Genomic DNA, 26,227 nt, shown 5'->3' on the forward strand with positions numbered 1-26,227 from the left:
TCTAAGCTCTGATAAAGTAATTCATGTTAATCTTAGACAATCTTTAACTTGAGGAGTGCCAGGCTCCTGTCTAATGTGTGGACTCAGTTTGCTTGTGTAATAGATTATCAGTCTGGTTTCTGACACTTTTTATGTTTCTTTTCTAGCTGTTCTGGAGGCTTCTCTAAAGCCTCTGACCTACTTCAAGCACTTAGTGTGATGGAGGAAAAAGACTTTGCTGGGGTGCAAAATTCAGGCAATGACAGAAGAAGAGGGATTCCTACTCGTCTTTATAAGCGATGCCTGAGGCTGGTAAAGGAAGCTGATGTTGTGGCACAGCTCACACAATTTTAGACTAAGCTTCTGTTAATAACAACAATGGATTAGATAAGCTTTACATCTTAATGCAGCATTTTCTCTCTGTTTCTCTCTGATGATGTTAAATGGCAGCATCTTAGAAAACATTCAAGAACTTGAATATGTAATATTTGTAAGTATGTATGTACATTATATATATTTATAAAGACCTGCAATAAAAACTGAACACCATCTGATTGTGCATTGAAAATATAATAAGAAAACATTTATTTTTATTTTTTGTTTGAAAAGGAATTCCCAAATTATCGTAGCGTGGCATCTTATTACACTGCATATTGATTAAGCAAGGACAAATAACTAGAGCCACACTTGAATGTTTTGTACAGTATATACTCTAATGTTTTTTATATAAAACATAATTGATCCAAAAAATGTGTTGTGAGGACTACAACCAGTGAAATGTGAAACTCATCTGGCATTACATTACATTAAATCCAGCTCTTAAAATGTGTTGCATCAATGTTTTAGTCTTATGCATTCTTATTTTAGTCTTATGCATTCTTATTTTGACAGTACAACATGGAAATTGGCTACATCAGTTGTTTGAAATGAATTCAAAGTTTAATTCCTTTTCAACAAGACAATCGTCAGATATTTACATCCCAAAACATTTCAGCAGTGCCAGGGTTCAGAATTTAGTGTTACCAATTTAATGGTACTCTTTTTGTCCTAGTCTACATAACGATGTGATATTCTGATATATTTTTCACCACTTGTTTTATTTTTATTTAGTGATTGTACACTTTAATATAGTGATAACAGGCAAGTGAAAACAACAAGCTCCAGTCACCTTTTAACTTATCACTTTTCTTAAATAATTTTGATTATTTGACAAAAAAATACATGAGTTATCGTGTATCACACAACTCAATACCTAGGTTGACATAGCTATTTAACTCTCTAAAATGTGGTCAAATGTTGAGTACAGGTAGCAATATTGCCGGTCACACATGACTGCTACTTCCAACCTGAATGTTTATTGCACAATTGTAAAACAGACTAATCTAAATAACAATTGTCACGTGTCTTATATTACATGTTGTGTTGTTAGACAACAAAATCCACTCATGAATTTTTGACAGCTTTAATTCTGGCCCGCGGTGCATGCTGGGAACCGCAAGTTGGCCTTGGAAACATGGCGTCGCACTGACAGCTGGGAGACACTCATTATCTTGTCCAGCCACTGACACGGCACCCGGGCCGTGAACGTAGCTGTCTGCGTTATCATGTTTGCTTTTAAAAAATCGCTTACTGCGGTTGCAGTCTTCGTCCTGAAAAGACACTCGTATTAACGGTGCGGCGCAGTAACGGATTTAGTCCGGGTGTCACGCCCACTCTGCTCGGTAACGTTATAACGATACCTTACGGTAAGTTAGCATCGCTTACAGCTAACGGAGCCAGACAGCTAGCCGCTACCGTTAGCTCGACACGAACAACCCGGTTACGCGAGGAGGAAGCCGGCCACCACTGTCTGTTCTCTGCTCGGCCGCCGTCAGTCAGCACGTTTCATCCTGACCCGTCAAACACTATTGTCAGATAAGAGGCCGACTGTTTTGTTATTGTGGCTCGCTAGCAGGCGAACTAGGGCGTTTCTGTCATTCTGTCACTGAATTTTTAATGTTCGACCCCTTTGGCATCGCTGTCGGAGGAGAGAGCGATGGGCTCCGGGGCTGTGGATTCGTCCCAGTGGCTTTCAGTGAAGGAGGAGACCATTTTCCTCCACGACGGACTCATTCGGGTCACAGATCTGGCCGAATTGCCCAGTGAAATTGGGGTGTCGGAGCAGGGAGACACCGAGCAAGAGGTGGGTGAATACCATCTCACACAGGTGCATGTTTTTACAGTATATATAAATACACACTCATTGCTGTGGGTGTCTTTTTGTTTATTTTAACGTAATACGTTTAATGTATTTTCACTTCCCGCTTGCAACGCACCCTAATTAAGTGACAACGACAGAGCTAACGTTGGCAAGATTATTGCTTGTATGCTATTGGCCCGTTGTCAATGAAGCCACTCTTGTCAAATAATTTCCTGTCATCTCCTCCAAAATACAAGTTCTCCAAACCCACTGCTGCAATCTAACCATGTGTATCGTTTAGAAACTGAAGGTGTATATAACAGGATATTATCATTGATTTGCAATGTCATATTATCTTCAATTAACTTCATAAGAGGTGGCGCACACATTGCATGTCATCGCTGTACCTCAAGTGTCAAGTTGCACAGCTTCAACTTTATTAAGAGTGCCGGTGCAGCAGCTTTCTTAGACGAGCAACTTCTCAGATTGCACCACACAGTGAACCTCTCTTTGGATCCTGAAATGGCAGTGTTTTCTGTGACAACATGTAAGCTTAACCACAGCCGATTGATAATTAAATTTGACATAGCTCTCCTGGTATTTGAATAGTGGAAGTGAAGCGACATAATTTTATCGTAAGTGTTTTCTGATCACTGCAAGTGTAGCACACATTACAATGATCATAACAAATCTTTTTCATTAACTAGTTCCCTGAAATATTGTTCCCTAAACACAATGAAGCAATGTTGTGTCACATTCTGGATGTTATTCGCTGTGTATGGCCGGTGTGGACTTCTTATACCTTTTTAAAATCTATTTTTGGCTCACCTTTTTTTCTATATTCCTCAAGTTGTCCCTAATGTTAGTTTTGTGGCTTGTGCAAAGCAGAATGTATTTCAATGGCAGTGTATAATTTGCTCTAAAGTGCAGTAGATGTTAATCCGGAATTTAGGCTTTTACTTTGAAGGCCAAATCTCGAAAACCGGACGTGCCTAAATTGCTAGATTGTTGCGTCTTTACAGTGATGCTGATGGAAACTTCGATCCAACAATGTTACATCCTCGATTTTTCGGTATTATGCCATGTGATGAAGCTTGAGCTCGTAGTATCCACCAGTCTGTAGACTACATTTGTTGGCCTAGAGTAAATGTCACATGTTCAAGAGCTGGGGCTGACAGTGATAGTTAAGCACTTAAATCAATGATACTTTACGTTAGCTATAACATGGTAGTACCGCTATCTATTGCCACAGCTGCATGTGTCATTTAGGGCAATATTGACAGTTAACGTGAAGCAACATGTATAGTTCATTCAGCATGCTGTGATTTTGTGTCTTGAACTTCTGCAATCAACCATTAACAATATAGGTTCTCCACCTCATGGCTGACACTTAATCGAAATGTAGCAACATATGTTGGTTGATTTCTAATGTTTAACAAGAGATTATGCTTGCAAATTCCTGGCTTAGGTGAACAAATGTCTTTTTAAAATAATGGTCTCTTAATGTGGACAACATAAAGCAAGCTAAAACATTCAAAATACAAATTAATATTCTGAATACATTTATATTGTTATTTTCTTAGATTATGCTAGAACAGTAGTCATGCTCATAACTGTGTTTGGGAAAGTGACAGGTTGTATGTCAAGATTGTTGTAAGGCTTTTGTGCTCTTCAACAGATACTGGTTGTTTGATTTGATTATTTTTGCAATGTACTGTGTGGTGCATTTAACTGTACACATTTAGCTGGTTCTGTTACTCGAACATGACCTCTTTTGACCTAACTATTTACCTATGTTTTAACTGGTGCTACTTATATTCATCTTGTTATTCTCCAATTCACTCCCATGGTAGTATTAGTAGCATAATTAGTACTTACTTGTCAATCACTAGTTGTACTTGTGAAAGAATCACAACAGCTGCAGATGGCTCCTTTACTATTCAGCCATCAGCCACATGCTGTCCTATTATAAGTACATTTGTTTAATCAGCAGCTTTGATAGATGACAAATCACTGGTTAATTAATTAATGAATGTTAATAGGAAGTCCTAATATGCTTTTGGACTGACTGACTGGTTTGGTCATTCGGTGCTGTTGTTGTAGGTATTGTGATGCTAACTATTTTTACACATAAGCTGTTTTGCAGAGTCAGGTGGAGAAGGCCCAACATCTAGTCAAGGCGTGTTACTGTAACATTAGTAGCATTTCTGAAATTGAATCAATACAAATTGTGCCTCCATGCTTAATGGTATAATGGATTTTTTTTTCTAGTCCATGATTCTTGGCCCACAGAGTGTAATCAATAGCTGAAATGCTGCCTAAGTGCACATAAAGCACATCGTTTCACTTGTGATAGGCTATCCCAAATGTGCCGCGCTATCTCCGACAATTATTTCACAGTATAAGGAACTGGAGGCACGAGAGTTTTTTCTTTGGAGGTGCTTCATAGTTATACTGTGGAAATACTTGAAATTCTAGCGATGAATTCTAGCCATCCATCCATCCCTTATCTGAACCGCTTATCCTCATTAGGGTCGCAGGGCGCTGGAGCCGATCCTAGCTGTCAAGGGGCGAAGGCAGGGTACACCCTGGACAAGTCGCCAGTTCATCACAGGGCAGACATATAGACAAACAACCATTCATGTGCACATTCACACCTACGGGCAATTTAGAGTCCAATTAACCTATGCAGCATGTCTTTGGACTGTGGGAGAAAGCCGGATAACCCGAAGGTAACCCACTCTGCCATGGGGAGAACATGCAGACTCCACACAGAAGACCAGTATCCGAACCCCACCACAGACCTTCATGCTGTGAGGCGTCAGTGCTAGCCACTACACCACCGTGCAGCCCTCACATGGCTAATTCTAGCCATGTGAGACATAATTAACAAAGTTTTACCAAAATCATTTACTGCATATTAGCCTATAATGTAAGGTATCATGTCGACAAAACAGTTTATTTTTAATCTACTGATGGTACACCATTCCTACCCGTTCTTCTGTTAAAAGGCGGCAGTCTAATGGTTTTTCATCATTTTGCTGTTCAAGCATATAGTCTATAGATAAAGTGTGAGGTAAGTCAGGTAATGTAGAACAAAAGCCATGTCAGTTAAATTGAAATTTTCCACTGCGTTGCATTTCTTTTATATTTGGATTCATATTTCTGAGTGAAAATTCCCTCTGAAGTGGAAAACTTAATTTGCATTTGAGAGACCAGACCAATAATCACATACTGTGTCTGCCATCTTGAAAGTTTATTCTTTTCTGAAAAGTGTAGACAAATTGTGACAAGTTTGACTGCTGTTGAATTAAACCTTTTTCACTTATTTTTGTCTTTTCTATCTTCCCCTGTTCTCAAGATTCTAACATTTGAGACGAAGAACCCAGTAGAGCTCGCTGAGCGTCTGCGTGCTGTCTGTGGGAATCAGAGCAATGCATATGCACGCCTCCTGGAGTACCGACTCAATGCTCTGCGTGGCCTGTGGGGGGCGCAGCGGCAGTTGGCCTTGGAGGAGCAGCAGGAGCGAGAGGGGACCGGAGGGGCGGATGAGGAGACCTTGGCCTTGCTCAAAAGGCAAGGTCTGCTACAGCAACCTGAGCAGGCGCCCTTCACTTCCCGTGTCGGCCTGCTGCTGGTCTTTCCCCTTTTGCAGTCCCAGACTCGCAGTGACCCGGCGCTCTGCGGCGTCACAGCAGAGGTACTGCTGTCTTGCCTCCGGGATTGCCAGCCGCTCAGCCTCAGCAAAGAGCCTGCTGACTGCCTCAATGGCCTTGAGGGGCTGCTTTGCTCTTGGTTGGAAGATGGTGCCAAGGAGTCAGGCCAACCACAGGGACAAGCTCATATGCAGATCCTCCACACACACAGACAAAGGGAAAACGCTGCTGCTGCACTTGTAGCACTTGCCTCTGCCAGGTGAGGCCATACATTTACTTCTTGCTGTTCTACCATCGTAATTTTTAGGAACCCTCGGTTGGGTGTTGTAGACAGTGTATTAAACCAACCATATTTGCTAGAAGGTTATTAGAGTCGCCAAACACTTCACAGAAGGCCTATTGTTACTTTATACACAAGTAACAAGAACTCTTTGAGAAATAAATAAAACGGATCATAAAACTCATAATTCAGATCAGCACAAATGAAAAAAGGAAGTAAATATAACTTTCAGAAATCCTCAATCCCCGTTGATGATCCATATTGGCAGATAGAGATCCCTTTTATTGTTTAATTATAGCAGTTGGTCTCGAAGGCTCCAGGCCTTTTTCTTTTTTTTTTGCCACCATCCCAAAAATCTTTTCATCTCCTTTGAAGTCCGTGTAAACTATCATATTTTATAAATGTTATCCTTTTACTTTGTTATATTATTGTTAGAGTGTTTTTCTTCTTCATAAAAACACACAATGGAATGATAAGGACAGTTAAACTGTCCAACCGTAAGCAGGGACCCATACGGTGCTGCACATCCATACTTAAATTAGTGGGCACTCCATCTGCTCAGTGGTGGTGCTTTTTGTTTGTTTGTCAACTAACCTGCAAAAGAGCAGAATGTGCTTGTTTTTATGCATTTGACTTCTGCGAGTGACAACTGATCTTGACATGTCAAAACCAGAACTCTCCACTCTTTGTCCAGCCTCTGTTAGGACTGAGAGCTCTTTGTTGTGGGGAATCATCCAGCCCTTTTCACAAACAGTGGGTGCTAATTAAAGAGCTATCAGCTTTACGACCCCTCACCTCTGTTGGGGTCGGCTATACAATTCACATTGTGTGTAGGTAAAGCAAGCAAACAGACTGCGTAGCCATGCACATTGACATCAATTGTTGATAAGATATTTACAGGTGGAGAAAGGGACTGTGGCACATGACTCATCTGTGTGAGTCAACCGTGGAACATAAATCCATGAAAATATACTCTTCTGACAGCACATAGCAGGCTTTACCTGGATGATACTAGTTTCCCAGTGACACAGGCATGCTGGTGATACACAAGTCAAAATGTTTTAGCTCCTTTGTTGTCACGCACGTTTGGTGGCATGTAAGGTTGTTGGTAGTACAGGTTATGTAATCACTATAGACATTGCATCCATTTTCTTTGTTTATGCCCAGTTAAAGCTGTTTTTCAAGGCTGCAGTTACAAACCTCACTTCTTTTTCCCTAGAGAATGGCAGAATAGCATTTCAGCAGACCTCTTCTCACAAAGATATTCTCTTTGAAACTAGAATTACTTGAATGCGTTAAGTTAATAGTTCAGTCTTGAATAAGGCGAAGCAGTAAATGGACACTGCACAAACTTAAGTAAGTTTATTATTACACCCTGCTAAGAGTCGCAGGGCAAAATACTCTCTCTGCTGGATTCTGATAGAAAATATTTTTTCATTCAGTTTAAAAAAACATAACATTTTAATTCCCAGTACATTTATCAAATCCCCTCCATAATTCAAGCTGAGTATTATTCCACTTCCAGTTCCAGAAATGCTTAACAATGAGCTTGTACTTGTGTTTCATGCTGCAGCCTCCTTACTAATCTGTTAAACGATTCTCCAGGGGATCTCTGAAGACCTTCATCCACACAGTTCACTTGCTGCAGAAACAAAGTGATCTCGGCCAGCTCCCTGTGTCAGATGTCCTGTACAGGTGAGGGCAGTATTTTGGTAAAGATAAACATAACTAACTTTCTCAATGTTTAACCACCCTCTCAATTGTTTCAGACTTTTGCTCCTGGAAGGAGGCCCAGGCTCTCCATCCTGCCTTCTGGGGGGCAAACACAGTGTGTCCTGGGGTTTTGAGGACATGCTGCCTACACCTGATAATTCTGCTGGAGGAGCAGAGAGTAAAGGTAAACAATCTTTCTAAAAACATCTGTGTAAACAGCCTTTACATTTATAAAACATGAAGGAAAACCACAGCAGATGCAGTTCTCATAGCTGGTAGTGATGAATTATGTCTTGGTCACATGTCTTGTTTTCCAACACAACAAATAGAGAGGATTGGGCATGTCATATTGCCCCTTATAATGCTGCCCTGCTTTCTGTTATATTTATTCACCTTCAGAAAATGTATATCAGAAGATTCAGGAGATACAGTATATCCTTTTAACAGGTTTGTGTATTAACATTTTAAGGTATTACTGTCTCCTTAAATGAATAACTAAGCAAAGCATACAGGTGCCTTGACCTTGTTCAGAACCTTCAGACCTTGTTCAGAACTCCCATTCACTTCTTGCATACCTCCCCCTACCTTTCTGTCTGTCGTTGCCCTTATATTGAATCTATTGTCCCTGTGTCTTGCAGACACCGACCTGGGGCGCTGTCTGGCCACAGATGGGCTCTACCTGTATACCACTAACTCCTCTGGGAGAGGACTAAGCAAGCTTGGCTCTGGTTTACATGGGACACTGAGGTAATGTGACTCTCTCTTTCTTGTCTGCCTTTCATCAGCAGCATTCAGAGAATATAAAAAAAAGACAGAAAGAGAGGGTGAACACTAGAAATATCCCTAATTATTTATGCATCACTTTGCACTGCGTTATTTCTTTTTAAACATTTTTAAACCAATATCTGCATTAGACAGTCACATCCTCCCTCTGTCTTTGATTAATTGATTTTTTAAAAAGGACAAATGGGTTGTGTTCTTTGTCTCTTAATTCAATGTTGTGGCAGCAACTGTCCCAGATGGTAAGCACAGGGCACATGGTGGCAGGATCCCCAGTGTGTTTTTAGAATGCTCACAGTATTTTTTTCACTTGCAGAAGCGATACAGGTTTAGGACTGTGAGTTAGTTTAGTGTATTCTAGAAACATTTCTTGATTTCTTAAGAAACAAAAACTGTAAACACATTTCTAAAAGGAATTGGGACCTATACTACTTAGTACAAATCCTAGCAATTGCATACAAACATTTAGATTTGTAGACCCACAATAGCTTTGAACTAGTAAGCCAACTCTTTCTTGATGAACCTACTCTTAATTAATTTTCATTGTCAGCACTGAATAGGGTAAACAATAGACTTAATTGGGATTTTGACAAGTGTTCAATTAGTACACGCCCAGAACACGTAAATAGATGCTCTGTGTTTGTGTTTGTGCAGGGGTTTTGTTTACTGTCGAAATGAAGAGTTGGAGCCCGGCTGGGTGGTGTTCTGCAGCGGTCGTCTCCTCCACCGTCCCTCCTCCTTTGATGCCAAGCCTCATCAGCTGTGCCAGGTCATTGATCCCTTCACCCTCCAGGTACTGTATACTTTCATTTCATGACTATTTTGTATTTTATGTTGAATTCAGTAAATTAGACTTAAGTCTTGATGTTTGTGTGCAAAATGATCTGATCCTAAAGTTAAGTTTATTCCAATGTAGTGATTCAAATTCAAACAGCTCTTAGTTGAAATGATAAGCATAGCTATAGATGGGGCTTATGTTCACTGTGTGATTTTCAGGTGTGCCAGATTGTGCCCATGCCAGCCCACCACTTCCCTGTGGGCAGCAGCATGACCACACTGCACCTCTGCTCAGATGGTACTTACCTGTACTGGGTCTGGTCCCCAGCCAGTCTCAATGAGAAGACACAGAAAGGCCACTCTGTCTTCATGGATGTCTTTCTCCTGTCTGTGAGTATTATATGCCCTGCCATATACAGTGTTTTCAGTGTATTTTTACATCTGTGTTTCATCCTTGATGTTTTCTCTTCCCCCTTGTCAATGGTGCAGACACAGACAGGGTTGTGTGTTGCAGACATCTTGCAGGAGAGGGTGATTTTAACCCGCAAGGAAGGCGAGTCTTCAAAGTGCTTGAATGAGCTTCTCTTGAGTCGAATGTCCCGCTTCCGGGCCTCCCATTCTGCCACATTGGCTGCTCTCACAGGCTCTGCTATCACCAACACTGTCAAAGAGGAACAGTCTGGTAATTCATCAGCACAACCTTTAATCATCCACAAATCATGTCCTTCAATGTGCAATACATATGGAATCTAATACTTTCTGGTGACACTTTTCTGTTTAACTCTTTCATAGCTGTAAACACTAGCTGTGGACTTCCTCTAAAGACCCTAAGAAAGACCCCGATGTATGTGTGTGGAACCTATCTAGTAATGCTGGTCTCACCTCCTGGTGTGTCTGGGAGCTCTGCCACGCGCTCGTTATTTGGAGGTACCAGCAGCCTGTCCTCTCTCAAAAGTAAGAGCACACACACACACAGACACTTGGAAATCCTCAGTGTTGAGTTTTTTTAGTCATACGTTTTTCTCAAGTTAGAGGTAATTTGATTAAAATTTTTACTTATTGTAACGATACATTACAAAGACTTAAAAAATAAATAAACTAAGCCTTTTTCATCATGTTAAACTGCTGGAGGATAAGAACTATTCTGATTACAGTCTGATCGCAGCATGAAGTCCATTAAGGATTTATGATATGTATAGTACATAACATTCGAGGGGTAAATTTACAAAATGATTGCGTGGCTTTTGTGATGCTGAAACTGTACAACTTAGACAAAAGATAAATGCTTGCATCTCAAAGCACCTGCAGAGTGTGAAATACACGCATAACTTTGCTGCCAAGCGTCTCTGTACTCCTGTGCACATGTTTCAGTTAGATATTGTGCAACACTTTGTGTAAAATCTGTCCCTTTTTTATGCAAATAAGCTTCACTGCAATTCATAAAGAGTAGCGCTAAGCGCAGTTCCACTGAGATGTGGAGAGTTGGTGTAACTGAAGCACATACACAGGACGCAATGACGTTTAAAAAATAAATGATTAAAGCACCTATACATGTATTTTTCTGAAACTGGGGCAACCACAAGAAAAGAACTTGAGCTATTATGCCCCACACAACCGACCCATTGGGTTCAAACTTATTTACACTTTGCCATGTGGATAATTGCAGTCAAAAAAGGCAAATTGCGTTAAGCTGCAAAACATTAAGGGCATGTTTATCAATATCATTGGGACAATATATTTTGACAAAGTGGACCTGGAGACAGGGGAGATATCGGTTGCAAATTAATGTTAAAATATGAATTTAATTATTTGTGATTTTAAATAATCAAGAACAAGGTTTGTTTGAAAGAACTACTGTAGAATCCCCAATGATTTGTGCAATACAATCAATGAGTTTATTCACTAAACCTAACTTTATGTCTTTGCTTAGTATTAGCTTCCAGCTTGGTTTTTAACCTGGCTGACGGTCAGTTCAGCAGCCGTGCAGACCTCATTGATGCGCCTGGAAGTTCTTTAGGCAGGGGAGCCCAGGTGGCAGGGCTAGGTGAGTTAAGTCTTTGTTACATTCTACTCTTCTGTGTAAAAATCACAGAGAATAGTCACACAATGCATGGTCGTTTTAAGTGACGTATCATTCTGTAATTTTTGGCTTCTTAGGAGCATGTTATGACGCACTGAACAACTTGATCTGGACCTGCTCCAGTGATTACATAGATCAATGGTGCAATCCTGGGAACCAAGCCTTTCATCATGTGTGCCATAGGCTTGGTGTCAGCCATGTCATCAAAGAACCCAAAGGTAGATAAATACTGCCTGGAAACCACCAGATGCTCTTTGTATCAGGTCATGTCGGACATTATAATATCTGCAAAACTTGTCCCTTCACAGAGGAAACAGTGGCCACTGGCGAGGTGATCAACCAGCTGCTTCATCATGTAGGTGCTATGTGTATCCATCAGCTAAACCTGCTGGCAGCAAGCAGCAACAGCCTGCCCCTGGGGGCCCTACTGGGTAAACAACATCCCATCGAGGCCCGTCACTTCAGCAGCATCTGTGACATCATGGAGAAGGCCATGGTCAATGGAGATACATGCATCATCCGCTGCATCTTAGTTGTGTTCCAGGTTAGTTAGTGGTTTAGCTGGGGGCAGTTTTGATGAACAATGACTCAGCAATTTTCTGTGTTTTTCAGTTTTGTTTAATTTTTTCCTCCGTTCTGTCCAGGTGGTGTTTAGGTTTTTCAATCCTCAGTCAGAGCAGAATAGGGAAAGTGTGCGTCGTTCAGGCCTACTTCTCTGGCAGCTACTCATGGCTCCAAAGGATCAGATTGGAGCAGAGATTCAGAGAGAAGTGTGCCTGGCCATCAGGTAAGTCGGAAATTCCATTTATAGAGATCGTGTCTAATGGGTATAAACAGAAGTAATAGTAAAATGGCTTTTTAAAAAATCAAGGTCAATTGTATTCACATTGACTTTCTTTGTTTACTTTCTCTCTGTCTCTGTAGTTCAGGCCTGAATACTTTGTATCAGGGGGAGGCTGAACTCAACAAACTGCTTAAACTGGTTTTAACTGAGGGTGACTATGACAGTAAAGACACATTTTAATATAACTGCCATTTTAACAGATTTATGGGGAATTTTACTAATATTCTGTGTATTTTTATTTGACACTCAGGTGAAAGGAACAGTGGCTTGTCTCAACTTCGTGATGTCATCCTTACCAACTTGGCAGACCAATTGCAGAAGAATAGATTTGGTAGTGAAGAAGAGGACTACTACAGGTAATTGTCTGTCCTGTAATTATATAGTGCAATATGATTTTTCAATAGCCTTTGGTAACTGTGCAGAACAATGTCCTATTATGGCTGAAAAACACAAGTTTGCTCCCCGTAGAGGGTATACTTGTGAATCACAAAGTGATAGAAAAATCTCTCTCTTTTACAGATTGAATGATGAGCTGCTGCACTGTATCCTCAAGACTGTAGTACGGGAATCTTGCCTCGTCATTACCAAATGTCAGACTGTCGCTCGAGACGACTTCCAGAAGCTGCTCTCCACTGTGCCAGTATGACTCTCAGTTCAGCAGAATGAAATGCCATCTGTGTTGATTAAGATCACATGTTTATTCACTTGTACAAACTAAAGATGGTTTTCCCCATCTGTAGGTGGTTTCACCTAGTCTCCGCTACCTCATGGCTGTTCAGAACCACCTCCTCAGTAACACCATTCTCATCCGTCCGGATGATAGTGACGACAGTGACAGTTCCATACAAGGGGAAACAATCAAGGTACAGGTAAACACCCCCTTTAAATACCCCTACCTCTGTGCACGTGGAATCTGTTGTGTGTCTGTCAATGAGAGACCAACCCACCAAACGGAGCAATGGGAGATGAATGTTCTTTTACTGCACTGCATAGTAATTTGTGCTTATTGCACTCATAATAATATCCGTTAACAGTGCTATCCTAACGAAGGACGTGTGGTTTCTTCTTCTTATCACTAATCATGATTACTGATTTTTTTTTTAAAAAGCCGAACAGTCACATATAAGGAAACGGCTCAGATTGAATGTTTGTTTTAGTCTGCAGACATAAAAATAAAGAAATTCTGTTTGGATGACTTCCTAATTGCACGATGGTCGTTGAAAATCTTGAAAGCCGTGTTACGTAAATCTGGGCATATTATGTGTGTGTGATCCTTAGGAGCTGCAAAGCAGCATCTTATCCCTTGCCACCAAGATCTTGGTGGGATGTGATGAAGTGCTGGAGACCCTGCAGCAGGTGACCACAGCTCTCATTAACAGTGACATCGCTGACAGAGAAACCAGGTGAACCTTTAACTGCATCTTAAAAAACAAAAAACTTTTCAGGGTGAGAATTGATTGTTTCGGCAGCTACTTAGGAAATTTCCAAACTCAACAAAGTAGCTGATCGACAACTTCTTAAAAACGCTGCACTATCTACTACTTATTTTATTTTATTGTATTGCATTAGCAGACTTGTTAATCTATGTTCTTAACTGTATTATCATAAAATTATATTTACACTGACAAGAAATACAACCAGACATAATGTTTTCTCCAATGCAATATTTGATTGTAAAACAAGCTATCACTATATTTGGGTAATGTTGCTGCCTCTTTACGAATAATAGAGGGCGTCAGAAATACTTGATGGATCTTTTACATTTCTGTAGCTTTGTTTTTAACCCTACAAATGTCCCTATTTCTTGTCTTGTTTATTTTTTCCTTGGATTCATCGTCTTCTCTCTTCTTGTTCAGGTTGAAAGGGCTGGAACAGGTAACCAAAGCCACCATGCTTGGGCACCTGCTGCCAGTGTTGCTTACCTCTTTGATGCACCCCAACCTGCAGACCCTTACTCTTGCTGACGCCCTCATGCCTCAATTGGTGCAGCTGGTCCTCTACACCAGCCAGGTTGGAGTCTTGCCAGTCCAAAAGGCAATTTTTGCATTCAATTGAAGTTCTTGAGTATAAAAAGTAATCATCATTCAAGTATTTATTTCCAATCTCTGATTTCCAGACTGCCCTAGTACTAAAGACTCAGTCTCCACTTTTCACCGAAGAGCCTCCACTTATGGGTGGTTCACTTGGTCTTGGGGCGAAGGCATGTGCTGCTGATGACAAGTAAGTTTTGTGAAAATTCACTATGAGAACATTCACAACGAATTCTCATTAAATCCACCTGATTATATTTTGTATCCCTTTGCTGCATAATTAAGTATTTTGATAAAGAAATTATCACAGACAAGCGTGGGTTAACGTTAAGTGCTAGCTGTTTTATCTCTCACAAACTCTGTTTTCTAAAACGTGTAAAAGTGATTTATTTGTTTCCTTGACATTAGAATTCTTGACGAACGGGAGGAGCCTGGTTTCCTGACTGGGCTGAAGATCCCTGCCCCGTGGGCTGCTGGAAAGACTGTAGAGACGGTGCACCCTGTGAGGGACAATTACAAATTCAAGGAGACGGTACACATCCCAGGGGCCCGCTGCCTGTACCTTCGTTTTGATTCTCGCTGTTCCTCACAGTATGACTATGACAAGGTACTGACTCTCACGATACACTGTAGGTCCAATGGTCATCACCCCTTGGAACCTGTTCAGGCATAGCAAAACACCTATTGGGGATATTTTGCACTAAATGTATTCTCTGACATTTTAGTTGGTTATCTATGCTGGTCCCAACACCAACAGTCGTAAAGTAACAGAGTATGGAGGGAACACTCTGGGATATGGCAGTCGTAGTGTCTTAGGAACAGGATGGCCCAAAGACCTTGTGAAGGTAAAATAAGCTGTTCTGCGCAAACATATACTGTGAGCACATACATTCTTGAAGAGTTACATTTTGTCTGTGTCCTGTTCTAGGTTGAAGGAGACACAGTGATGTTTTCTTTTGAGATGAGGAGTGGACGTGAACATAACACCCCCGATAAAGCCATGTGGGGGTTCTCCTGCACTGTCAGAGCTCAGGTAAAACGTGTGAGCAATGGCATGTCCCAAATGTCTGCAATACTGTTGTTAAATCAAACTGACAGTCAGTGTGGAACATGAAGAACAACAGCTTATTCTGAGGATGCTATTTGTTTTGTATTTTCAGGAGTCATCTGAGGATGTCTCTGGAGGCCTCCCCTTCTTGGCAGACCTTGCCCTGGGTCTGTCTGTGCTGGCTTGCTCTATGCTCCGCATTCTCTATAACGGGCCAGAGGTGACAAGAGAGGAGGAAGCCTGCCAGGATTTGCTTTGTTCAAAGCTGCTGCAAAGGTGACATAGCTAAATGAAAAAAAGGGATAAATATAGTACAATGTAAGAATCAGAATAAGAAACGATTTATTGCCAAGTATGTTTGCACATACAAGGAATTTGGCTTCAGGATTGGTGCATAACAATATCCACAATTGGGACACATTCTTCAGTGGTACTTCATGTAACACTCATTTAAATCATTTAGCAGCCAAGATGACAGACTGATGACAGGTGTGTTTTTTTTGTTATATTAGGTGTCAGTGGCAGGTGGAGGCGAATGGTGCAATCTCTCCTGCTCTCACGCCCAGCCCTTCCCCTCTGCCACTCACCATTGAGGAGGATCGGGAGTTCACATACCCCTCTGATGTGCTCATCCCACCCCCAGGCCTCATGCCTGGGACTTACTTTGACTTACCTCGTATCCGCCTCCCTCCAGGCATCATGGGTAGGCTTCGAGAGGTGTCTGGAAGGGCTCGACCACAATTCCGTCCCAGCATCAAGTAAGAGGGTCATGCTGTCACGGTACACAGGGTATGCATGTAACATCATCGCTGTTTATAGAAAGAGTTTTTTTTTTTTGAAACATTGTTGAAATAATAAAGTGCTGCCAACCAGGCTTTCACAAATTCAGACAGAAGTACAGAACATTAAGGAGAGGTGAAGAACATTTTTTTTAGACTGCTATTGTATGTAGTGTACAGAAATGTAAAGATCCAAGCCTACAGTTTTGTAAATGTATTATGTAATACAATATTTAAAGATTCAAACTGTTTTGCAGATGATCAGAATATCCCCTTAAATCCTTGTGATTGATTGATTTATTCTTCTGTTTTCAGTAGTCCTTCCTCTCAGTATTGCAGCTCTTCTCCTTCATAGCAGTCATAGTTGATTTAGTTTTTGTTTGTAATTCGGATAAGAAATGTGATATTGCTTTAAAATTACATTGACGATGTAAAACGTTTGTTTTTACGCAAACATTTTTTCCTGTTAGGGAGGTGATCAGGCCAGATGTTATGGAGGAGGTTATAGTATCCTGTGTCATAAAACATCTCAGCCTGGTGGATGCCCTTCAGTCACTTGTCAACTACCAGTATCGTGAGGACCATGCAGAGGAGTATGACCTGGTCTGTAAGATCATGGCTGAGACCTTCAAGAAGATCAATGCTATGGAGCGTCAGCTGCAGGTGAGCTTCTGTTAACACAGTAAGGCTTGTATCAATTATTATACTGAAGTTACATTTGCTTGCTATTAGTTGAAGAAGCACTGTGCACACTATGCATATTTGCCATATTGACTGTTTCAATATTTTAATAGTCAAATAAAGTATGTCCTGTTGGCCACAGGCAATGTTATTAATGAATTAAAAGGTGTTGTTGCAAAGCAAAGCAACATTTATGTCACCTTTCTGTAATATCTTTAATCACCAGCAGGCTGTTAGAGGTTTGCTGGGAGTCTTACTCTGTGTTTAATTATCTCCGGTGTTACTTTCAGAGTGTTGGAGAATTGGAACAAAAGTGGCAGAATGAGGTAGAGGAGGGCCAGCAGGGAAAGCTGGAGAACAACACTCCTTTCTTTCACGACTACCACTTCTTTGAGGTACCCTGCTCTTCACACATTTACCAACTTTCCCCCTGGAGATTATACCATTAACTCAACCATTTGCTTTGATATTCATATTTCTCGTTTTTGTTGCTGTTTTATCAGAACAAAATTAAGGAGCTGGAACTACTTTGCTCCCTGAAGGAGGTCCCACTAGATTTTAGTGATCTGGAAAATGTCGTCCTTGGTTTGAGGCAAGTAATTAAAAAAATATCCTTGCACTTAGAAGAGATGTCATGGGTCAGATTGTATAGTAACATTACATGTCTTCAACCACAGGGATAAGTTCTTTCAAGAGGTGAACACCATGCATCTTAGAAGTAGCACTTCACTGGCTAAAACTAAAGCACTGGTGAAGAGTCTGATGAACCGCACTGAGCTGCTTCTCCATGTTACCATTGCTCCACATTGCAGAAGCCTCACCACTACACCTGCTGGCACACCAGGGCCAGGTACCCACTATCTTTTTATGTTTACTCTTATGTTGCTAATTAGTAAATATTTATTATTAATAACTAACCATGTTGGGCAGCAGGGTTGGGATTGGAGATTTGTTCCTTTTCAATCAGATGTTTAAATTGCATGTTGTCAAACACTCTCACTATTGAAACATCCATCAGCTTGTGTATCTATGGGTACAGTTATGTAACTTATACAGAAGTCAGACTTTAATCAATTTTTATATATATAGTTTGTATCCCAGCCTCATTTTTTTTGAATCAATATTTTCATCCGTCAATGTTTTAGTTTTCAGGCATGATTGGTTGTCGTTTGAGTTGCTCCAAGACACCAGTGAAGGCAGACAAAAAGGCTGTGAGTTTAATTCTCATCTAATTTCTTCACAATTCTATTGTTACAGCCTCTAAATCTGTATCAGACGCCAAGTCGGTGATCCCCATGGTGAAGCAGCCAGTCTTCCTACGCAGCATGTCAGCACCCTCTGACTTGGAGATGATTGCTAACCAGGACTTGGAGTTTACACACGCAGCTCAAAGGTATTGGTCTATTTTTGTTTCATCTAATTCATTTATGAGAATCATATAAATGAACTAGTGGTGAATTCATTTTTAACCTTTAGACGGCGACACCACCCTACTAGTCATCGCAGCAGCTCATTTACCCTGCTGCAGTCACTGGCCATCGAGGACAGCCGTGACAAACCAACATACAGTGTTCTGCTGGGGCAGCTCTTCGCCTTTATCGGAACTACTCCTGATCAGGCTGTAAGTCTCTTACTCATCACTCACTTCTTTTTTTAGGGACTTATTTGTTGCCATAGCTGCATGAGAATCTTTTGTGAATTCTGGTCTGACTTTGAGATCCTTTCTACTGGTTATTTCTGTAGGTGTCAAGCAGCAGTTTTCTGTCTGCTGCGCAGACGCGATGGAGACGCGGCACCACACGGAAGCAGGCGCTTGTTCATATGAGGGAGTTGCTCACTGCTGCCGTCAGAGTTGGGGGTGTCACCCACCTGGTGGGGCCTGTGACTATGGTACTGCAAGGTGGCCCACGGTAAGAAAGAGGGAGCTTTAAGCATACTCTACTCTATTCTAGTATGCAATGTAGTATTCATATTACAAAATTAAAACGTTTTAATGTCACTGTAAAATGATGCTTGAATGTGGCTGCTTCATATATATATACATATATATATATACACACTTATATATACATATCTGTTTGTGTACCAGGATTGAGGAACTGACCTGTGGTGGAATGGTAGAGCAGGTTCAGGAGGCCTTTGGGGAGACCATGACGTCTGTAGTGTCACTATGTGCTCGCTACCCCATTGCTTGTGCCAACAGTATTGGATTGCTTTGCACAATCCCCTACACCAGGCAAGATGATTCAACTTGCATTCTCTCTTTTTTTTTATTTGTCTCTGTATTACTAAACCTTCAGATGCCTTACCCTTATTTGTTATCTATGTGGCCGCAGGAGTGAAGAACAGTGCTTGGTTCGGAGTGGTCTGGTCCAGCTCATGGACAGCTTGTGTAGTTTAAGTGGTCAGAGGGAATGCAGCTCGAATGAGAAGCAAACTAAAAAGCAGAAGGTGGCAACCATGGCTTGGGCTGCTTTCCAGGTTCTGGCTAACCGCTGCATCGAGTGGGAGAAGGTGGAAGGTAAGTTATGCTGGAATCAATATACCTCAAAATATGAACTTGTCTTGACGTGCACATTAAGAGTATTTTTTTTATAAAAGACCAGAGGAAAAGGTTGCACACTAAAACGTTAGTAGTTGTAATGGTTTGTAATTTTTTTTTCTCTTTCAAGGTGGGTCTACAGATGCAGTGCACTCTGGTCTGGCACGGCAAGTGTCCAGCCTGCTGACAAATCACCTGGCCAGAGCCACAGAGTGCTGTGGTAATCAGGCAGCTGGCAATGATGCTTTGCAGGATGTGCTCAGTCTGCTCAATGACCTTTCCAGGTAAAACTTTGTCCCGTATTTTTGGTGATGTGTTTGTTTGTATCATGTATAAACATCATCATGTATTTGTATATAATTCTGTGGGATTTTATAAAATTGTTATATATGTTCTTTTGTTTTGTGTTTCAGGAGCCACATAGGGAAAGCTATCCTGAGCCAACCGGCTTGTGTTTCCAAACTCTTGTCTCTTCTGCTGGATCAGAGACCTTCACCAAAGCTTGTGCTTATCATCTTGCAGCTATGTCGCGCTGCCCTGCCTCTCATGAGTGTGGAGGACTGTGGTAATGTGGCCCTGCCTTCGTGGAGCTACTCAATTAACACACTAGATGCTGAGCAACAAGATGCGAGTGACCCTGCCTCACGCATTGCTGCCTTGCTGCTAGCCAAGCTTGCAGACTATGTTGTTCCAGGTTGGTTTTTCTTACCCAGGAGTATTAAATATGTGTGTGTGTACGTGGTTGGCCCTTGAAAGGAAATGTTCTTTTATCAAAACTTTTATATTCCAAAATATCCTTGATGGTAATAATGTTATTTACTCTGATTCATTATCAATATTTACAATGTTACCTTTTTTCACCAGGCTGTCAGACCCTCCTCTCTCCCAGCTCTTCTGAGCCAGACACTAGTTTGTCCCGCGCCAGTTCCAAAGGAGCTCTGAAGTCTGAGGATGCTGGAGAGGAAGGCGAGGCGGTTGATGGCAAGCTATCGATCTTTATCCACAAGAGAGAGGACCAGTCATCTCATGAGGTCCTACAACCACTTCTCAGGTAAGTTTTCCCCAAATGTCTTTGTCATTTCACATTAGGGAAGCTTCGTCTGAGTTTCAAGGACATGAGTGTTCTTTCGTCTACTCTAAAATGCAGCAGCTCAGAGGGACGTCCTTTTCGTCTTGGCACTGGAGCGAACATGGAAAAGGTGGTAAAGATGGACAGAGACATGACGAAGGTCAGCGTTTAAACGCGTATACCAACAATATGATAATGTGAGTGTGTACTGTAGGTTCATTCCAAGTTTCATCCTGACATGCTGTCCGTTTCAAACCATCTCTAGAGTGGCAGCTGTGAAGTGATCACAGAAGAGGCCTCTGCTGCCCTGAGAAAGGCCAACAAGTGGGCTCAGTCTGGTCTGATAGTGAGTGTTGGTCCACCTGTAGAGACTGTAGCCCAGGAGATTGCTGGAGGCGTTACCACTGGTGACAAAAAGAAAACTGCTCAGACCGCTGTGTGTAGGGACAGGAATGCTGATCTGGCCAGGTAAATGAACAATAATAATTTTCCGTCTATATGATTCATCATTCAGTTCTAGGCATCAGTCAATTTGTAGTGGCTATACTGCACCTACCGTACATCTGTGAATATATGTGTGTATATATGTCTGGTCAAACAGTTTATGTGACTTTTTCTGACTTTAAAATGTATCGTGAACAGGTCGGACCCTGTCAGGCCATTCATCAGTGGTCATGTAGCCAACAGTATGGCTGCTGAGGTTATTGCTCTGCTGCATAGCCTGCTCACTGCCCCAGAGACCAACACCGCTCAGATCTGGACTAGCACTGCTGAAAAGGTAAAGGACTACTACGTATATTTCTGCACATTAATGGTAATTGATAACGCGTTGCTTAAAATAGCTTCGTAAAAAAATATTAATCTAAATTTCTGTCCTAGATTGATTATATGTGGCGCTATATTATGCTGTTTTTATTAGACCTAATGCTTTCTTTATTGGGGTGTGTCGTAGGTTCTGTCCAGGGCTCTGATGTTTATCCCTCAGCTGGGGAAGTATGCTGAGAGTATTCTGGAGAATGGGAGCAGCAGTGGCAGGAAACTGGCTAAGCTGCAGGCCATTGGCAGACAAGCTGTTGCTGCACTTTGTGCCCTTGGGGGCTTTAAAGAAACAATTAAGATTGGCTCTGAAGTCCAGGTTAGTGGAGGGATAGGAATCGGTGAACATGCTGTACTTTTACCCCAGAAAAAAGCATTTAAACATTTCCCCCCAAAAGCTTGAAAATGTTGACATCGTTCCTGTGATTCCTCTCCAGGTCGTAGGTAAAGGAGTGCTGGGCAGTGTGGGCATCGTTATGTCCATTAATGAGCAGGAGGGCATCGCTACTGTGAAGTTCCCTTCTTGCGAGTATAGGAGAGCTTGTCAAGCCTCAGACATCCTGACAGTACCTATATCACGCCTCTGCACACCCAGATCTGAGGTATAGATTTCAGCATTAAATACAACAGTTCTTATTTTTATGGAAATATCTGCTTTAATCTCACTTGTCTCTCATTTTTCTGCCCTTCCCCAACAGGCTCTCCCCCTCTATAAACTCTCAATTACAGAAAAGGTGGTACAGGCAGTGCAGTCCATGCTTCTGCCACAGGAGGGCAGTCTCTCCATTCACACTTCTCTACCAGCTACAGGAGATGGCTCCAGCCCAGTAATGGCTGCAGTACGCTTGTTGGCGGAAATCAGAACCAGGTTAGTGAACATATGTGTAGATCCGCATGTGTGCTTCAAAAAGGTCAGCCTTTCTTTTTAGCCCTCATCTAAGATATCATCAGTTTAAACTTGTTTTCCTTCATTGTTTATTGTTAAGTTGTTTTAATGTGCTTTATTGAAAATGTGGGAACCTTTTGAAACTCTGATTCTGTGATTTTTAAATTTCAAAAAAATCTTATGGTAGTTTTACTGCAAAACCAGAGATAGGACAAAAATCCCCTCGTTCTTGATGGTTTTCAGGTCATGTCTGGTGATGGCGCAGCTCCTGGAGGATAGCTCCTTCTGTGAGGAGTTCATCCAGCAATGTCCTGCTGCTGTCGAAGTTCTCAACCTGGTTGCCCAGGAATGTAGCCCTGGTGAGCATGCATACTGGAATGACAAATCATTTGAGCAACCAAAAACGTTCATGTACAATACTGTGTATTTGGTCTGTAATACATATTTCATTTAGTTCTGTCATCTTGTGCAGGGGAGCGTCTTGGCATGGTCGAAGCTCAATGTGAAAGAGTCAGAATGCTGTACCGGGACTGTGCTCGGCCTCCTCCTCCACCACTGCAGACGGACAGACGCCAGGTGGGGTTTTTTCAACAGATTTAAAGTATAGTAGTTTATAGAAAACCACTCGGCTAAAGGCCAGATTATTATAGTATGAAATAAATATATTGCTGCAATCCTCAACTCAACCTTCAAAGACATTTTCAGAAATTAAATAGTCCCCACTTCTCTCCTCATTCCTTTCATATGGTTGTCTCGTCAGCCCAAGGAGATCACTTGGTGTCCATCTAGAGTGTTCCCTCCAGTACGTGCCTGCATGTTCTCATCCCGCTTGACCTCTGTCACGTTCTTGGCTGATCCAAGTGCTGGAGGAGGCCTGCCTAGAGGCACTTTCATCTACGCCACCTGTCCTGTGCCAATTCAGGTGGATGCATGCTTTAATTTATGCCATCTCAGGTTATTCTTGTAGCAGGATAAAAGCATGCACTGATACTGCACCTTGCCCAAAGTCTTTAATGTTCTTCTTTTTACCCGTGCAGGCCCCATCCTTTTACTGGGAGATAGAAATTGTCTCCTATGGAGACTCTGAGGAGGACAGTGGCCCAATTGTGTCCTTTGGTTTTGCCACTGAGGCAGAGAAGAGGGACGGTGCATGGACCAACCCTGTCGGCACATGTCTATTTCACAAGTATGTTGGACTACATATTAACCAAGATCCTCTTCCCACCACTCTGTCTCTGACTTGAGTGCTGACTGACATTTTTCTATTGTGTGTGTCTGTGTGTGTGTGTGTGTGTGTGTGTGTGTGTGTGTGTGTGTGTGTGTGTGTGTGTGTGTGTGTGTGTGTGTGTGTGTCAGTAATGGAAGGGCAGTGCATTATAACGGCTCCAGTCTGCTGCAGTGGAAGAGTGTCAGGCTGGATGTGGCTCTACTTCCTGGTGAGACAGTAGCAAAATATATTTTTCTTCATATACTGTCTACTATCTCTTTTGTTTGATGTATTCAACAGAAATCCACATGGATTTTAACTAAACTCCATAAAGGATTGTATCCTATCTGGCTGCCCTTTCAACAGAAGCTAATTTGCAAGCATATGTTGCTTCCTGAACTCGAGCTTTATGTAATTATCGCATGTTTTACATTATGTCATTCCCTGTTGAAGTTATTATTGAGAATGTGACCGTACGTTTCAATGAACACAGGCGATGTGGCTGGAATAGGCTGGGAGCGTTCTGAAGGCACTCCACCTCCCCCTGGTCAGGCCCCTAAAGGCAGGGTCTACTTTACCTACTGTGGCCAGCGGCTTTGCCCTATACTTGAGGATGTCGCTGGTGGAATGTGGCCCCTGGTACACATTCAGAAAAAGGTGGGTTTCTATTTATTTTTAAGCTATAATTTGATCACTCACAATATTTAGTATGGATTATACTGTATACTATTTTTTGCTGCTTCATCCTTTTACCTCAGGGTTAATGTACTAAATCTTCTATTTGTCTTTCCTTTGTTTTGTAGAACTCAAAGATTCGTGCTAACTTTGGAAGCAGGCCGTTTGCATATGCAGAAGGCCAAGCACACAGAAATGCAGCTGACTTGTGTGTGGACCTTGCAGAGGAAATCAGTGCAAATTTTGAGGCACTCCCCTTTGCTATGGCCTCAGACAGTGATAATGATGCAGGTGCAAGTGTTACCTCGGACTCTGGTTCTCATGGACCCCCTTGTCGGATTGCAGCCGTGGCAGTTGCCCAGCAACGTATGTTTATCACCTTAATTTCACCCTTCTCCTCCTAAAGTTCATGCTTGTGCTTTACCTCCTTGAGTTAGCATAAATATCTCCCAGATAGAGGTAGGGAGTGTACTAGTCTGATACAATGTATTTGTATTGTTTCACATGCATTTTCTGTTTGTCCCTTCCTGTTGATACAGAGTACAACAGCAACCTGTCGTGCCATTACAAAGTTGAGCTGAGCTTTGAGAACCTGGTCACCTCTGGTCCCGAGCCTCATCCTCCTCCCATAGCAGATGATGAGAGTGATGACGAGGATGATGATGATGTCCCAAGAGTAAGTGAGATCTCCTCTTATCCACACTAAGTGGACCAAGCTCCAAATTAATTTCACGTTTCCACTCTAGACTTTCCACTTTATTTTGTATTTGTTTGATTCTAGGAGGATCACTATGCCTTGCTGGTAAAGGCCTGGGAGACCAAAGTGTTCCCTACAATTCGTAGGCGGTTTCGTAACGAGGCTGAGAGAAAATCTGGGTTGGACCAAATCAAAGGAGCTCTGCAGCTAGGTAAAGACTGAAGAAGGTCATTTAAATCATAAACTAAAAGTTTTGAAAAAAAGGAGAACGTATTGTCCTTGGATAAATCAGTACACAATAAAGGTACTACAGCGCTTCAAGTAAATTTGGCAGGAAATGAATTGACAAAAGTTGGTAACTTATTTAAGGAGTTTAAAGCTTGATGTCACATTTTTTTCTGTTTATGTTAAGGTAAGCTTAAAAATATTGATAGTTCTTAGAAGTTAAGCAAGGATAACTTTGACACTGTTTGTCTTTGTGGTCTATTTTACTGACAACAGGCATGGTTGACATTGCAAGACAGACAGTGGAGTTCCTGTATGAAGAGAATGGCGGAATACCTCGTGACCTCTACCTCCCTACCATTGAGGATATCAAGGATGAGGCCAACAAGTTCACCATTGACAAAGTTCGCAAAGGTACTATTCACCTACATTACTATACCTATACATTTTGAGTTCAAGGTAGGTAACTTCAGTTTATATTGTAAGTAAGCACTGTAATAAAACTGCTCGTCTAAATAATTTGCTTACTCAACCCAGGCTTGACTGTGGTCATCCGTTCTCCGGACAGTAACAATACCAACAGCACTACAGGAGGGACAGCCCTGCCCAAGTTTGCCATTCGGGGCATGCTAAAGACCTTTGGTTTGCATGGAGTAGTGCTGGATGTGGACTCTGTAAGTACAAATACTATGTTTTTTGCAATTTATGCTGATTTGTGTGTAAATTTACTTATTTTTTCATGTGTCATGCCATTTACTCACGGCCAACCATTTATTGCCCTCATGACTCATTCACACCCATCATCTGAGTCGTATCCTTTATATAAATAAACAAAAGATCAAGTTTCTAGTACAAACAACCATCAAATGAATAAATAAAAGATATTCTCACTGGGACAAATTTGACTTCTAAAACAGTGTTTCAATAGGAATATTACCAGCTCTTATTTGGGCATAAATAGATATATATTTTCTTTAATAAAATAAAAAGAACATTTTCAGTACAATAAAAAATGTATGGCACTTTAGTTTACACTAAAGCTTGTCAGCCCAGATATATTTGCCCTTATTAAACATCTTCTCTTCTGCAAAATAAAGAAATCTTTAAAGCCATATTTACAACACGTACTGTATTTTACATTTCAATTTGTATTTGTCTATTATCCACTGCCCACGTTAAATATGTGATATCTTGCCAGGTATTAACCTTTCAATTTCCCTTTTTCAATCGCCTAGAGAATCAAACGTTTCATTCAACTTCATAGGGTTCCCACCCAATGTCTCC

General features: G+C 41.5%; 1 protein-coding gene across 7 annotated transcripts in view; it reads left to right on the forward strand.

The window, feature by feature from the left end:
* Window positions 1-1,489: 1,489 nt before the first annotated feature.
* The window catches only part of LOC137779268 (probable E3 ubiquitin-protein ligase HECTD4), a 34,389-nt gene continuing 9,651 nt past the window's right edge, over window positions 1,490-26,227 (forward strand). For 2 of the 7 annotated variants that reach the window (XM_068566877.1, XM_068566879.1), the window contains exons 1-54: window positions 1,490-2,161; window positions 5,520-6,073; window positions 7,700-7,789; window positions 7,864-7,991; window positions 8,446-8,554; window positions 9,242-9,380; window positions 9,584-9,754; window positions 9,854-10,046; window positions 10,157-10,318; window positions 11,295-11,408; window positions 11,522-11,662; window positions 11,753-11,988; window positions 12,089-12,231; window positions 12,369-12,451; window positions 12,539-12,644; window positions 12,808-12,928; window positions 13,029-13,157; window positions 13,567-13,691; window positions 14,145-14,322; window positions 14,405-14,508; window positions 14,727-14,925; window positions 15,044-15,163; window positions 15,247-15,351; window positions 15,479-15,642; window positions 15,879-16,124; window positions 16,616-16,808; window positions 17,117-17,221; window positions 17,330-17,418; window positions 17,504-17,676; window positions 18,084-18,219; window positions 18,303-18,447; window positions 18,570-18,736; window positions 18,916-19,062; window positions 19,163-19,347; window positions 19,499-19,652; window positions 19,782-20,062; window positions 20,233-20,419; window positions 20,516-20,597; window positions 20,703-20,905; window positions 21,080-21,215; window positions 21,390-21,572; window positions 21,691-21,855; window positions 21,952-22,121; window positions 22,383-22,498; window positions 22,612-22,715; window positions 22,900-23,061; window positions 23,177-23,325; window positions 23,496-23,575; window positions 23,840-24,003; window positions 24,150-24,387; window positions 24,561-24,697; window positions 24,803-24,929; window positions 25,220-25,357; window positions 25,481-25,617. In XM_068566877.1, the coding sequence (XP_068422978.1) occupies window positions 2,015-2,161; window positions 5,520-6,073; window positions 7,700-7,789; window positions 7,864-7,991; window positions 8,446-8,554; window positions 9,242-9,380; window positions 9,584-9,754; window positions 9,854-10,046; window positions 10,157-10,318; window positions 11,295-11,408; window positions 11,522-11,662; window positions 11,753-11,988; window positions 12,089-12,231; window positions 12,369-12,451; window positions 12,539-12,644; window positions 12,808-12,928; window positions 13,029-13,157; window positions 13,567-13,691; window positions 14,145-14,322; window positions 14,405-14,508; window positions 14,727-14,925; window positions 15,044-15,163; window positions 15,247-15,351; window positions 15,479-15,642; window positions 15,879-16,124; window positions 16,616-16,808; window positions 17,117-17,221; window positions 17,330-17,418; window positions 17,504-17,676; window positions 18,084-18,219; window positions 18,303-18,447; window positions 18,570-18,736; window positions 18,916-19,062; window positions 19,163-19,347; window positions 19,499-19,652; window positions 19,782-20,062; window positions 20,233-20,419; window positions 20,516-20,597; window positions 20,703-20,905; window positions 21,080-21,215; window positions 21,390-21,572; window positions 21,691-21,855; window positions 21,952-22,121; window positions 22,383-22,498; window positions 22,612-22,715; window positions 22,900-23,061; window positions 23,177-23,325; window positions 23,496-23,575; window positions 23,840-24,003; window positions 24,150-24,387; window positions 24,561-24,697; window positions 24,803-24,929; window positions 25,220-25,357; window positions 25,481-25,617 (8,460 nt within the window). In that variant the 5' untranslated portion in view covers window positions 1,490-2,014. The remainder of the gene's footprint in view (window positions 2,162-5,519; window positions 6,074-7,699; window positions 7,790-7,863; window positions 7,992-8,445; window positions 8,555-9,241; window positions 9,381-9,583; window positions 9,755-9,853; window positions 10,047-10,156; window positions 10,319-11,294; window positions 11,409-11,521; window positions 11,663-11,752; window positions 11,989-12,088; window positions 12,232-12,368; window positions 12,452-12,538; window positions 12,645-12,807; window positions 12,929-13,028; window positions 13,158-13,566; window positions 13,692-14,144; window positions 14,323-14,404; window positions 14,509-14,726; window positions 14,926-15,043; window positions 15,164-15,246; window positions 15,352-15,478; window positions 15,643-15,878; window positions 16,125-16,615; window positions 16,809-17,116; window positions 17,222-17,329; window positions 17,419-17,503; window positions 17,677-18,083; window positions 18,220-18,302; window positions 18,448-18,569; window positions 18,737-18,915; window positions 19,063-19,162; window positions 19,348-19,498; window positions 19,653-19,781; window positions 20,063-20,232; window positions 20,420-20,515; window positions 20,598-20,702; window positions 20,906-21,079; window positions 21,216-21,389; window positions 21,573-21,690; window positions 21,856-21,951; window positions 22,122-22,382; window positions 22,499-22,611; window positions 22,716-22,899; window positions 23,062-23,176; window positions 23,326-23,495; window positions 23,576-23,839; window positions 24,004-24,149; window positions 24,388-24,560; window positions 24,698-24,802; window positions 24,930-25,219; window positions 25,358-25,480; window positions 25,618-26,227) is intronic. The other 5 variants (XM_068566883.1, XM_068566878.1, XM_068566881.1 and 2 more) reach the window with 5 other exon arrangements.

This window comes from Clinocottus analis, unplaced genomic scaffold (genome assembly GCF_023055335.1).
Source record: "Clinocottus analis isolate CAN_PGR_092001 unplaced genomic scaffold, fCliAna1.0.p SCAF_7, whole genome shotgun sequence".
Taxonomy (NCBI): domain Eukaryota; kingdom Metazoa; phylum Chordata; class Actinopteri; order Perciformes; family Cottidae; genus Clinocottus; species Clinocottus analis.